Raw genomic sequence first — 15,175 nt, forward strand, 5'->3', positions numbered from 1 at the left:
AACGGGAGAAAAAGATATCCTTGAAGTATGGAGTAATTACTTTGAAAAACTGCTAAATGAAACAAGCAGTGATGACATCACAGTGGTAAAAAACACTGCCCAGGCATGCAGTCAGGAATACATATCCATACTTGAAGTAGAAAAAGCCATCAAAGGCTTGAAATGTCAAAAGGCAGCAGAAGTAGATGATATTCGACCAGAAATGCTGAAGTATAAAAAGAGAAATAAAACTGAATGTGAGAATTACAGAGGTATTTCCCTACTGAGCGTTCCTGGCAAGATCTATGCAAGTATACTTGAGAAACGGTTGAGAGGAATTGTGGAAGAAAAGCTTGGTGAAGAACGAGCTGGATTCAGGCCAAATAAAGATTGTCAGGATCAGATCTTCACTTTACGACGAATAGTCGAGAAAGCAAGGAATATAACAAAGGTCTGTTTAAGTTTTGTCGATTTGGAAAAGGCACATGACAAGGTGCAAAGAGAGAAGCTATTCAATATGCTACAATTATAAGGTGTCAATGGGGCATTATATCAAGCAATACTTAGTCTTTATTTGAGTTGTAAGTCAGCAGTTAGAATTGAAGGAAGTACAGGAAGGTGGTTTCATGTTAAATCTGGTGTGAGACAAGGATCTACATTATCCTCTCTGTTATTCATTATCTATATGGATCACATTATGAAGGAAAGTGGTATTAAACATGATATCAAAATTGGAGATGTTAATGCTTTATGCAGATGATGTTATACTTCTAAATAAATCCGCTACAGGTCTGCAAGATTCTCTGACTAAATTGAATAACTGTTGTAATAGATATGGTATGAAGGTCAGCAATAAAAAGACAAAGACAATGAAAATAGGCAGAATTGTTGAAAATGTTGAATTGGTGAAAACTGTGTTGTGAACAGGGAACTGGTGGAACAAGTAAAACATTTTAGCTACTTAGGCACGATTTTTACTGAAGATGGTAAATTCAATATAGAAATGGACAACAGAATCAGCAAAGCTGGTATGGTGGGAAGTCAAATTAATAAATTCATATGGAATAAGAGAGAAATTAGTCAGAACACTAAATTAGCTATATACAGGACAGTGTTCAAACCAGTTTTAACTTATGGATCTGAGAGCTGGGTCAGAAGTAAAACACTTGACCAAAGACTAAAGACCGCAGATATGAGAGTCCTGAGAAAGATTATAGGTGTGAACAGATGGCGTCAATTGCAATATCATATTAAAAATGAGGATATTAGGAAAGAACTTGACATTTCAGCATCCAGGAATGCATTAGCAGAGCTAATCTCAGGTGGTATGGTCATTTAAACAGAATGGGCGAAGAAAGATTTGAAAGAAAGCAAAACAAGTGTTCTCTGCCAGGTTGGCAGGAAAACGACCCAGAGGAAGACCAAGATATATGCGGATTGATACGGTACAAAGTGTCTTAGACGACAGAAATATAAGATCTGATAATGTTGAAGTCTTGACAAGTAAGTAACAGACTGATTTGGAGGAAAATTGTAGATAGGAAGTTAGGAATGATGTAATTTTTTTCATGTAGTACTATCATATCCTGTACACCCCTTGAGGGTACATGGCAGGAATTTGATGATGATGATGTAAAATAGCCTGCATTGATGGTGAATTTAAATAAGTTAACAATATCTTCTGGGAAATAGATTGTAAAAACTGAAGAGTCTCTTATAGTGGTATGGTAGTGAATAGGAAACTACATCAAAAGAAATCATAATCTCATTATCAGACACATACAGATCTTCTATTTAAAGTCAAGACAGCTTTTAATATAAGAGTTAGCATGGGATTCCAAAGATGACAAGAGAGAGATGTTTTACAAGGTAATAAGTGGGAGAGTCAATACAGTTCATTATTGAGTGTAGTGGGTTGCCATTCTTATCTATTTAGGAAGACCATAGAGACAAGGCAGATGGGCATGATGAATCTGTAACCTCTCTACATTAGTAACATACCATGATTGTACGTTATCTAATAATTTATTTAATTTATTGATTTGACTTTTTTTTGTTTTGGATCCGTGTTGATAACACTGTAGGTTGCCCTATCTCTTAATAAGATATTAACTTTACAATTATACTCTGTGGTATTGACAACAGCAATATTACATTTGTCAGCTTTCATCAGAAAGGTTGACAAAGGTAACACCACCTTCGTCAAGTTAGTTGGTTTGTTAGCACACGACTGATAGCTGCTACACTCCTATAACTACAAACACAGCAATCATACCATTCTTTTGTGAATGCAAATGAAAACAGTAATGAAAGTGTTTCAACCCCTCCCCCTACACACACCATTTGAAAGCTTCAACAATAATTATAGGCAGCAATCTTTGATGATTTTACACCAGTGTACTTATATAAACTGGTGTAATTAATGCTACTTCACACATGAGGAAGCACACGTCAATCATGCTGATCTAAACATTACAGTTTAAAATACTGAATATATCAATTCAATAAATATAAAACTTTCATCTTCTTCTAGCCCTTTTTATAACCATTTATGGTTATAGGCCTCCCCCATTTGCCTCCAATTTTCTCTGTTGAATACTTCCCAATGCCAATATTCCCTCACCATCTCCACCACTAAGTCATCCTTCCATCTTCTCTGACTGATAGTCTGGGCATTCGTCTTCTTTCATATGGATGCCACTGGGCGATTGTTTTTGCTCATCTATCAGTGATCATCCAAGCAATATGTCTTGCCCATCTCCATTTTAATTTTAAAATCTCTTCTCTTGAATCCAACACTTTTGTTTTTTTATATCTTCATTCTTTCTTTTGTCTTTCAGTTTAATGTTTAGCATGGCTCTCTCCCTTCTGTGATCAGTTTTCCTAATTTTGTCCAGTATTCTCCATTTTTATTTCTTCAAGAATATGTATACCTTGGTAGAAACTTTGCCTTAAGAAAAAGAAGATTCTACAAAGGTATACATAATCTTGTATTTGCTCTATTTTGTTACTGTCTATTGTTATTTGTCAGTATTTTAGTCTTTTCATAGTTACGAGGAAAGGGGATGAGAGCTGAAAAGTTCTGATAAACATCTAGAACAAAAATGATATATATTAAAGCAGCTGATATAACCACAAGAAAGAACATAACTTAAAATGCTTTAATCCCCATGTTTCATCCAATTGTAATAATTTGTTCTTTTTGTTTTAGGATATATAAGAAGACGTCAGAGGTTTTGAAGAAATTCAAAGACACCGATGTGTGGGCCGTTATCAAGTTTTTCGCGCTGCAATAAAAGTCCACAACTGAGATTCACCAAACTTTATGTGAGACTTTAGGGAACTGTGCCCCAGCACATATAACAGTTGCCAGATGGGTGGCAAAGTTTAAAACTGGGCATCCTGAGATAACAGCTGACCCAAGTTCAGGTCAGGAAGACCTTCCACAGTGATCACGCCTGAAAACATTGATACCATGCATGCCCATGATCCTTGATGACAGACAATGACTAGTGAAAAATATTGCAAAGACTCTGGGGATATCTAGGGAACGAGATGGGATCATAATCCACCATCTGGACATGTAGAAGCTCTCAACGAACTGGGTCCCCAAATATTTGAATGCCAACCAAAAGAGAAAAAGTGTGCTGCGATCTTCTCAAGCGATTTTGGTCATTTGAGAAATCAGATGCAAATTGTTTGGCTTGTAGTGTGACTGTTGATGAAACAGAGCTTCATCACTATAACCAAGAGACCAAAGAACAGTCAATGGAGTGGAAACACAGAAATTCTTCATGGCCAAAGGAGTTCTGAATCCAAAAGTCAGCAGGGAAGGTTCTTGCCATTGTCTTTTGAGATTATGGATGGAGTAATCCTTACGAATGACCTCAACAAAGGTGAAACTGTTACAGCAGCAGTTTATTCAACAGCTCTGAAAGAATTGAAGGTACCAAAGGAAAAACACCACAGGAAACTGAACAGAGACGTGTTGCTTTTGCAGGACAACGCACCAGTTCACACTGCTCATGAAACCCAACAGACAAGACACAACTTGGACTTTGAATGTCTGTATCATCCACCCTATTTGCCAGACCTGGCACTACCTGACTATTTCTTATTCCTGATCTACAGCTGAGGACTGGTTTGGGTAACAAGGGAAAGACTTTTATCTCAGGAGGATTGCAAATGATACAGCAGCATTGTAACTAGCGTATAACATTTCATGGGGAATATGTAGAATAATGTGTAAGTTACATGTTTCTACCTCATTACATGAAGAAATTGAGGTAGAAAAATGATTTGAGGTGTCATATTTTCAGCACACCCACGTAATGTATAATCCTACTTTGTTTGATACTTTAATTCATTCATCATTTCTTTTAGTTTTCTTTTGCTATTACTACAATATCATCGGTATGTCATAAATTATTATTATTATTAAGAGAGACCTCCAGAGTCAGGAACTCATCAAGGAAGGTCACATACTATGTTCACCAGCTATCATACTTGTTCTTGAATTCATTCACACTGCTTGCACACACAACATCAAATGGCAATCCATTCCAATTATGCACACTCTCTATGAAAGAAAAATCTAGATCTCACCCACTTCTTAGCTGCATTCATTCTCAGCTTCCCAAGATGCCCTCTTGTCCTTTCTCCACCCTCAATAAAATAAAAAAATTCCATCAACTGAAATCTATACCACCCTTTCAGAAGTTTGTAAGCATCAGTGCCTGCAGTCTACAAATTCACAATGTCTTCATAATCAGTATTCCACACTAATCATTTTTAACACTCTCTGTATCAGAATCATAATGGAAACCAGGAGACCAGATCTGAGTATCATAGTCCAAGTGAGGTCTTATCAAGGCCTTATAAAGAGGCAAAATGACATCCTAATCTTTACATGTCAAAGTTCATTTCAGCATTGCAATTATTCTCTGAGTTGTAGTTACAATTTTTACTATATGACCCCTGAACTTCAACTTCCTGTGTACTAAAACTCCAAGATCCCTAGCCTCATCAGTTTCTTCTAGCATAATCCCACTAATATAATACGATATTTGATATCTAGTCACACCAAAGTGCATGAACTTACATTTATTAATACTGAACTGACAGCCATTTTCATATGCCCATAATTCCAGCTATTCAAATCATTCTGCAACTACTGCACATCAGCAGCACTCCTGATTATGTGTCATCAGCATATAGCATCAGTATAGCTGTATGTTGCATGTCAAATCCTTCCTAACGTTATTAATGTATACAGACTGAATAACAATGGACCAAGGACTGATCCTTGAGCACACTAGTGGTTACCTTGAATCCTGCAGATTCACATCCCCAATGTACAACTTTTTGATATCTGTCAGTCAGCCATTCTCTTATCCATGCCAACAGTTTATAATCCAATCTCATATTTTTCAATTTATGCAACAGTCTTCCATGATGTATTCTGTCAACAGCCTTAGCAAAATTCAAACGTATCATGGTGTATCCATCCCACTTGTCTAACTCAGTGGTAATATTATTATAGAATGTGAAAAAGATGCTAAAAAATGACCTTCTTTTAGTAAGTCTATGCTGTTTGTCGCAAAGTAAAAATTCTCTGTGAAGAAGCAGTGAGAGTAATGTTGCATACACCAGGTTGATGGCTTTAAGAAAATGGCCACTTATTAGTTGAACAACCTCTTCTGCACCTGTCACCCTCACACCATCTGCATTCAGTAGAGTTAATTCTTTTATATTCATTCTTTTTTTTCTTGCAGCATATTAACAGAATTCTTTGGGGTTATCTTTAGCTTGCAGAGACAGTTTCTTTTCATACTCAGACTTAGATTTCCATACAATAGTTGTGACTCTTCTGGCCTGCTACTTATAATTTTCATAACAGCCATCATCTTTATGCACACAGTATTCCTTCTACATCATCCTTTTCATACAAATTTCTTACTTGATAAGATTACACATTTATTTGACTCCTACCCTATTTATTCTTAGAACTATTGGGACACATTCTGATATTGCATCATTTAAGTATTTTTTAAAAAAGATAAGAAGAATATCGACAGTGCTTCCAATGCACTGCCCATATTCTTCCCATCCAGCAACTGATACCATTGCGCTGAACTCAAGATACTCTTCAGTTAGTCATAATTTCCTGCTTTATAGTTCAGCATGTAACCTTTCCTCAATGAAACATTCATAAACTTAGCCACTTCCGAAGTGAGTACTGCTGATCACTGTCACCAACAAGAAGCAGAATAGTTTGTCTTTAACTGAAACAGTCTCTCACATTATAATCAAATCTAACACTCTTTGACTTTGAGTTCCTTCTGTCAGATGCTACTTGAGAAAAGTGTCTTGCGACAGCTAAATAAATTCAGTTTCATTCTCCTTATGAGATTTTACTGCTAACCAATCAATGTTTGAATAATCGAAGTTCCCCATTATGATTACTCTTTTTGCACCATCATCTTTATTTGGTGATGCATCTCATTACCACAAGCAATCAATCCAATAGGTATCTAACAACACCTCACTATGTATAAGGGGGACCGGAAAGTAATCAATTTTTTGAACTACATTTTTAATATAAATTTTATTAAAGAACAAATTAACATTATTCAATTCTATAATCGGCATCGTTAATTATAACCTTATTCCAACGATCTACTAAGTTTAGAATTCTTTTTTGAAAAAAGTTTTTTCTTTGGAGGCAAAAAATGATATCAAACTCCTTTGGACATCATCTTGCGAACGGAAGGTTTTATTTCTTATGCTGTGTTCTATGGACCTGAATAAGTGATAATCACTAGGGGCAATAACCAGTGAATATGGAGGATGTGGTAGAAGTTTCCATCCTAACTGCCTAATTTTTTCTTGAGTCATTCTTGCAGAATGTGATTTTGCATTATCTTGCTGCAAAATTACCCTTTTCGATTGACAAGCGCAGGATGTTTGATTAACAATATTTGATCTAGTCGCTCTAATTGTTCACAGTAGATGGCTGCTGTGATAGTCTTACCTTGTTCCATGAGTTCGTAATGAATAATTCCATGAATATCCCACCAAACGCACAACAGAACCTTTTGTGGATGAAGTCCATCTTTAGGTGTTGGAATTGGAGTTTGATTTGGAGAAAGCCACTGTTTTTTGCGTTTATTATTCTTATACAGCACCCATTTTTCATCTCCAGTTCCGACTCATTCCAAAAGGGGTCATTTTGTTGTCTGGTCAACAATGAATTGCAAATCGCCCGTCTCTGTGCTTTATTGTTTTCTGACAGTTCATGCGGTACCCATACACCCTGTTTAAGAACCTTGCCACTCTTATGTAAGTGCTCTTGGACAGTTGACCATGATGAATTAAGTTTCTCTGCTAATTCTTGTATGGTTTGTTTTGAATCCGATTCAATGAGAGTCTTAAGAGCATCATCATCTAGAGTAAGAGTTTTCCAGATCGAGGACGATCAGAGAGATCAAAATTTTTTTCTGCAAATCTCCTAAACCATCACTGACATTTGTTAACCTTCAATACATCTCCATAAGTTGAGCAAATGATTTTGGTAGCCTCAGTAGCATTCTTTCCTTGGTGAAACAAAAACAGCATACAATGATGTAAATGGTGCTCTTCAACTTTAAAGTCTGCCATATTTAAAAAAATAATCTAAAATGTAAAAAAAAAAAAAAAAAAAAAAGATTTTTTAAATAGAAAAGTAATGCTAATATTTAAATAAAAATCAAATTTAATAATCTACGTGTTATTTAAGAAAAAACAATCGGCTAAAAATGACATATCAAAAATAATTGATTACTTTCCGGTCCCCCTTATAATTGATCTTGTTAAGATTCCACCTCATACCATAAGGCTTCAAACTCACTTGCCACATGAAAACTGTTACTAGTACTACAATCATAGGTTTCAACTATAACTAGATCCAAGTCATTTGATATCATTAGCAGCACACCCCTCCTGTCTATCCTTCCTAAAAATACTGTACCCTTTACACTTGAGACCAGTTAGCATGTCTGATTCTGATAGCCAGGTCTCAACATATTAATGAAGGCAACAAACTCTACCCCTTTGTTTCTGATTCTATTCGTGTACAGACATAATAAGCTACCTAAATGATTTAGTTTCTTACCAATCATATTACTCTCTCTGTCACTATGATCCAATTCACTTAGGGCACATTCTAATACTGCATTGAATAATATGGGTGAAATAGTATCTCCTTTGCATGCTCCTTTATTTATTTGGAATGGGCTACTGTGTTCATTTATAAGGATACTGGCAATTGCTTTTTCATATATTTTGTTCATCAGCTGTATATAATTTTGCTTACTCCATGTTTCTTCACTACTATTAGGACTGCTTGCTTTTCAAATGAGTCAAAGTTTTGTTTTGTTTTTTATATAATCTATAAAACATAGGTACCTGAGTTTACATCAACCATTTCCTTATACCCATTAAATTCTCACTACTGACTTACAATTTAAATCAAGACTATATATTACTCTCAACAATGTCCTATCACTACCATGTAATTATAGTGTTCTGAACAGCTTTTCTCATCATCATCATTATATTCCTGACATGTACCCTCAAGGGGTGCACAGGATACTATGATAGTACTACGTGAAAAACATACATCATTATTAACTTAATATCAACAATTTCCCTCCAAATCAATCTGTAATCTATCAAGACTCCAACATTATCAGATCTTATATTTCTGACTTCTAATACACTTTTTACTGTATCAATCTGCCTATATCTTGGTCTTCCACTGGGTCTTTTTCCTGCCAACCTTGTAGAGAACACATATTTCGCTAATCTTTCATTTCCCATTCTGTTTAAGTGACCATACCACCTGAGATTAGTTCTGCTAACAAACTCAAGTTCTTTCCTAATATTCCCATTTTTTTTTTAATATGATATTGCCACCAATGCCATCTGTTCATGCCCATAATCTTTCTTAGGACTCTCATATCTGTGCTCTCTAGTCTTTGGCCAAGTGTTTTATTTCTAACCTAGCTCTCAGATCCATAAGTTAAAATTGGCTTGAAAACTGTCTTGTATACAGCTAATTTAGTGTCTTGATTAATTTCTCTCTTATTCCATATAAATTTATTCAGTTGACTTCCTCACATACCAGCTTTTGTTGATTCTGTTGTCTATTTCTATATTTAATTTACCATCTTCACTAAAAACTGTGCCTAAGTAGCTGAAATGTTTTACTCTTTCTATGTTCTCCATTCAAGATGCAGTTGATATGTTCAATGTTTCTGCCTATTTTCATTGTCTCTGTCTTGTTATTGCAGATTTTCATACCAAATTTATTACAACAGTTATTCAATTTAGTCAGGGAATCTTGCAGACTTGTACTGGACTTATTTAAAAGTATAACATCATCTGCATAAAGTAAAGTGCTGAGGTGAACATTTCCAATTTTGATATCAGGTTTAATACCGCTTTCCTTCATAATCCATATAGATAATGAATAACAGAGGGGATAATGTACTTCCTTGTCTCACACCAGATTTAACATTAAACCATCTTCCCGTATTTCTCTCAATTCTCACTGCTGACTTACAACTCAAATAAAGACTAAGTATTCATCATTATCATCATCATATGTATCAAGGATTTAGGCCTAGCATGGCCTGTTCCGGCCTTAGAAGTCATCATTGAATCGTTTAAGAGGACGTCCTGGTTTTCTTTTTCCTAATGGGTTGTTTTGGTAATCTTTCTGTTTTTATTCTTTGAACGTGTTCCATCCATTTATGTTTATATTTTTTAATTTTTTCTATTACTGGTTCTTGGTTTAATGCTTTCATAATATCTTCGTTTCTTTTGTGATCAAATAGGGCATACTTTGCAGTTTTTCTCATAAACTTCATTTCTGCTGTTGTTAATCTTTGTTTGTCTTTTTGGTTTATTGTCCAGATTTCGCTTCCATACATTAAGACCGGTAAGGCTAATGTATTGTATACTTTTAGCCTGGTTTGTTTTTGAACTAGGTTTGGTTTAAATATAGAGTTAATTACACCTGTTATTTTTAAATATTTTGCAATTTTTACGTTTATATCTTTTTCATTTTCATATGTGATCATACATCCTAGGTAGTTAAATGAATTCACCTGTTCTAAGATCTTGTTATCTATTACTATTTTAGTTCTTGCTGGATCTTGTCCTTTAAAGGCCATAGTTTTTGATTTTTCTGTTGATATTATCATACCATAATCTTTGGATATCTCATTTAGATTTAAAATAGCTTTCTGTAAGTTATCTTCAGAATTTGTAATTATTATTTGGTCGCCTGCAAAGAGGAGTGTTTAAGTTAACTGTAGGTGAAAGTTTAATTCCTTGGTGTAAATTTTTACTCCATTTTATTATTATTTCATTTAAGTAGATATTAAAAAGAGTTGCTGAGAGGGGACATCCCTGTCGGACCCTTTGGTTTATCTCTCTTGTATATGATAGCTTTTAGGATATTATTTGGTATTTGTCTTTCTTTTAACTTTGTCAAATGCTTTTTCAAAGTCAATAAATGCAATATGTGTTTCTAAATTATATTCTCTTCTTTTCTCTATTATTAATTTTAGGCAAAAGGCTGGGTCTATACATGATCGTCCTTTTCTAAATCCATTCTGTACCTCTAAAATAAAGTTTTCGGAATATTTCATTAATTTGTTATTTAAGATTCTGCTATATATTTTGTAACAGGAATTTAGTATACTAATACCTCTATAATTTTTAGGGTCATCTCTATTACCTTTCTTAAAGATAGGAATCACAATTGCTTTTTTCCATTCTATTGGGGGGATACCAGCTGAGTAAATTTTATTTAAAAATAATAAGAGTCTTTCTTTGAATCTTGTTCCTGCATATTTATATAGTTCTGAACCTAGCTTATCTTCTCCAGGCGATTTTCTGTTTCTTTCAGGCTGATTTCTAATTCTTCTTCAGTTATTTCCTTTTCATTTTCGTTAATTGTTTGCCAGTTGTCTTTTTTAAAATGTTTGTCTGTCCACAGTTCTGTGTAGTAATTTAGAAATTCTTCTAATTTCAATTCAGTGTTTAATTTTATGTTTTCTTTGGTATCTGCATTTAGGTGTTTCAAAATCTTATCTACATTGGGTCTTATTTTATATAAATCATGTTCTAAATTAGAAACAAATTTATTCCATGATTCTCTATGTCTTTTTCTGACTTCTCTTTTAGGTATGGCTCTTATTCTTTTATATTCTATTTCATCTTCTAATCTTTTACTGCTTAACCATTTGTGATAGGCTTCTTTTTTCTTTTTAATTATTTCTTTGATTGTATCATCCCAGATCTTCAGTTTTTTTCTTTTATTGAATTTTTTGGTCTTTCCTAAGCTTTCATTTGCTGCTGCATTTACTATCGTTTTTATATTACGCCATTCTATTTCTATTTCTTCATTATGTTTTATTTTATCAAGATATTGCTTAATTCTTTGTTCATATAGCCATTGTACATTTGTGTCATTCAATAGTCTAGTTTTATAAACAAATGTTTCAATTTTTCTTTCTGTTCTTGTTACTTGTAGCCATTTAGTTGGTAATTTTAATTTTATTTTAACAAGGAAGTGGTCACTGCTTATTTCATATCCTCTGTGAACTCTAACATCTAGTGAAAATAAAGAATCCTTAAGGTAGCAGCCCTACCACTGAACTATTCCATCGTCAGGCTAGTCCCCTGACATGGAGAACATAATCCTACTTGTAAGCTGACAGAAAAAGATAATCGGATTGAATCTATGGGAAACGACCCTGGAATGGAAAAGGGAAAACGAAAATGGAAACGACAAAATATAATACACATAGCAAACTGGAACGTAAGAGGAATAGCATATAAAGAAATAGAATTAGACCAGTTATTAAATGAAAGAAATTTTAAAATAGCAGTAATCACTGAAACAAAAAAAGAAATTAAAAGGAACTATGAGAACTGAAAATTTTAATGTGATATACAGTGGAGTCGACAGAGACCAAAGAGCACAAGTAGGGGTCATGATTTGGATTCATAACTCCCTTTCAAAACAGTTAAAACATTATAAATTATGGAATGAAAGAATAATAGAAGCTAGAATAAAAATAGATAGAGGCTATTTAACAATAATTGGTTTACATGCCCCAGAAGAAGGAAGAGAACAGGATAATATTGATTTTTATAATCAGCTACAAAACATATATAATAAAATAAATAAAAATGATTACATAATTTTAGCAGGAGACTTAAATGCAAGAATTGGAAACACAAAAATTAATAATAATATAGGAAAACATGGAGAACACACTCTAAACAGAAATGGTAAAAAATTGATTGATTTGTAGTTTATAATAACCTAAAAATAATGAATTCCTTCTATAAACATAAAGACATACATAAATATACTTGGGCAGCAAGAGGATGGAAATCAATATTAGATTACTTCATATTAAATGAAAAGACTAAGTATTTCTTAATATAATGCCCCATTGACACCATATAACTGTAGCATTTTGAATAGCTTTTCTCTTGGTACCTTGTCATATGCCTTTTGGATCTACAAAACTCAAATACAGATCTTTGTTATATTCCCATGATTTCTCAACCATTTGTTGTAAAGTGAAAATCTGATCCTGATACTCATTTTGGCCTGCATCCAGCTTGTTCTTCACCAAGGGATAGGGAAATACCTCTGTAATTCTCATTCAGTTTTATTTCCCTTTTTGTATATGGTACTATGAGAGCTCTACTTCAATCATCTGGAATCCTTCCCTCTGTACTATGCAGTAGCCACTGCAAGAGTTTTATACTTCCATAAGCATTTCTGTTTGAATATCATTTACTCCTGCTGCCTTTCCACATTTCAGGCTTTTCGAGGCTTTTTCTACTTGAAGAGTATGTATTCCTGAATGCCTGCTGAGGATTTTTTTTTACCACTGTGCTGTTACTGATTGTTTCATTTAACAATTTTTCAAAGTAATTATTCCATACATCAAGGATATCTTTTACAGCACTCTTTACTCCATTTCTGAGATTTTTCCAACAGCTCAGAAATTAGCTTTTTCCAACAACATCTATTAATATTTCAAAGTAGTTACTCCAGACATCTGGTAATATGGCATACATCTTTTGAAGCACAAACCATCATGTGAAAATATTCCAGATTTATTTAGATGGATCGGATCACCAAAAAAACATCCCTTATTCATTATGCACAACATTTGTAAATTTCTTATATTGTTAATATTAAAATTTTACAATAAAATATTGAAATCAGTTTTAATTACTATTTTGAAAATAAAAACTACAATTATGCATACTCACTGTCAGTAGGTGTAGCTGCTGCCATAATTGCATTTCCTTTATGCCTCATTCGAAAAGTAATAGTTCCTAATTCATGCAAACAAAATAATGCATCTCTTTGCCAACAAGAATGGATTTGTACCATTGAAGATGAGCTGTGTTCTACTGCAACAATTCCAACTGTCTAAGACATGATTAAACATTTATGTAATGATTACTATCCTTAGAATATTTACATTAAATATTTTGCATAAAAGAATATTTCAAATACAACTAAAGAATTTATTTTATTTCATAATTAAGTGAAAATAACAAGACTTCTATGGTAATTGAGCTCCCCTATATTCCAAATATTCCAACATGTAAGCTAAAAATAATAGTTTACCAACTAATTAATTTTTTTATATCTGAAAGAGTATAAATCAGACATACCCAGATATGTTTGAAGGATGATGATAACGATATTGTTACAGAAGTCGATAATTAAGATGAAAATAATATGAGACTGGAAAGCATAGAAATAGATCAAAACAGCAGATAAAAAAAAAAGAAAAGAAAAACATGAATAAAACAAAGGTGAATCAAAAATGATGAATTTAAAAAATAACTATGGATATAAAAAATAGAACTAAAAATTAAATAATTAAAAATGTGTAATATACATTACAAGCCAGCAAACATGAATGATGGTATAGTGTACATTTCATTAATTTGTCATCAGATTTAAGAACACAAAATGACGAGGTTCACCAAATAATGATGTATTAAGTGGAGTTGGGTTCATTCAAGATTAAGAGGGAGTAATTTACCTTGTTTATTATGAGGGTGAGATTAAATAGGTTCCCTGCATGTTTATTGCATACTAGTTGTTTCTAAGAGCTAGAGATTCAGAGTAGCATAATTCAGTTTCATTTTCTTGGAAATTTATAATAGTGACTTTCTTAATTTGAGGAGTGCATTTTATAATGATTGCATTACATATAACAGTCTGGTATAGGAATATTTACATTACATGACAAAGAAAAAATGCAAACAAAAGCACATTAGTATTATCAACAAAAACTCCACTATTGAAATATCATTACACGTAATATGATTAAAATATCCTTTGAATTAGGGAGGTCACCCTTACAGATTTCCAAGAAAATTAAACTAAATTATGCTGCTCTGAATCTCCAGCTATAAGAACCAGCCAATATCTGATAAACACATAAAGATCCTAATCTAACCCTCATGACAATTAACAATAAAAATTACTATTACATGTGGATAATACTATTAATATGTGGATATTAAATGATTACAAAAGAAAACGAGATAATATCAGCTACTTCCACACAGACTTGTGCCTCAACTGCTGATACAGTTACTATGCATACCAAGGATCAAAGCCTTCCAGGAAGTTCTTGGTTGAATAAAAGGTACAAGAAAGTGAGATCAAATTAAATTATAGAAATCTAATATCATCTTCTCAACATATAACATACAGACACTCAAGAAAACTGGAAAATTTTCGGAGCAGAAAAAGTCAACATAGACATTATATGTATACAAGAACATAGATGGGGAACTGACAATCATGAAGTGAATGAAACATCATCAGCTGACAAAAAAATGGAGATTTATTTATAACTCAGCAAACAATGGTGATACTGGAGGGTTGGAATAATGCTGAAGAAGGAACTAGCAGAAAAAGTAACATCAATTGAAAAAGTGTCTGAAAGAATTCTCCTCATAACCATAAGTACCAACCCAAAATTGACAATAATATCCACATATGTTCCTATGTGCTCCACTAGAAGACAAAGACAAAAAGATCTTTCTGAAACTGTCATGAACATCCCAGTTCACAATATCACACTCACTG

At 33.4% G+C, this 15,175-nt stretch overlaps 1 protein-coding gene across 1 annotated transcript in view; it reads right to left on the reverse strand.

The window, feature by feature from the left end:
• Window positions 1–15,175, reverse strand: part of LOC150110628 (WD repeat-containing protein 11-like) — a 355,935-nt gene that overhangs the window by 235,189 nt on the left and 105,571 nt on the right. Inside the window, exon 8 of the mRNA XM_090399950.1 lies at window positions 13,330–13,492. Coding sequence (XP_090256076.1) covers window positions 13,330–13,492 — 163 coding nt within the window. The remainder of the gene's footprint in view (window positions 1–13,329; window positions 13,493–15,175) is intronic.

This window comes from Typopeltis vanoorti, chromosome 1 (genome assembly GCF_054136105.1).
Source record: "Typopeltis vanoorti isolate ZY-2024b chromosome 1, IOZ_Tvanoo_1.0, whole genome shotgun sequence".
Taxonomy (NCBI): Eukaryota; Metazoa; Arthropoda; class Arachnida; order Uropygi; family Thelyphonidae; genus Typopeltis; species Typopeltis vanoorti.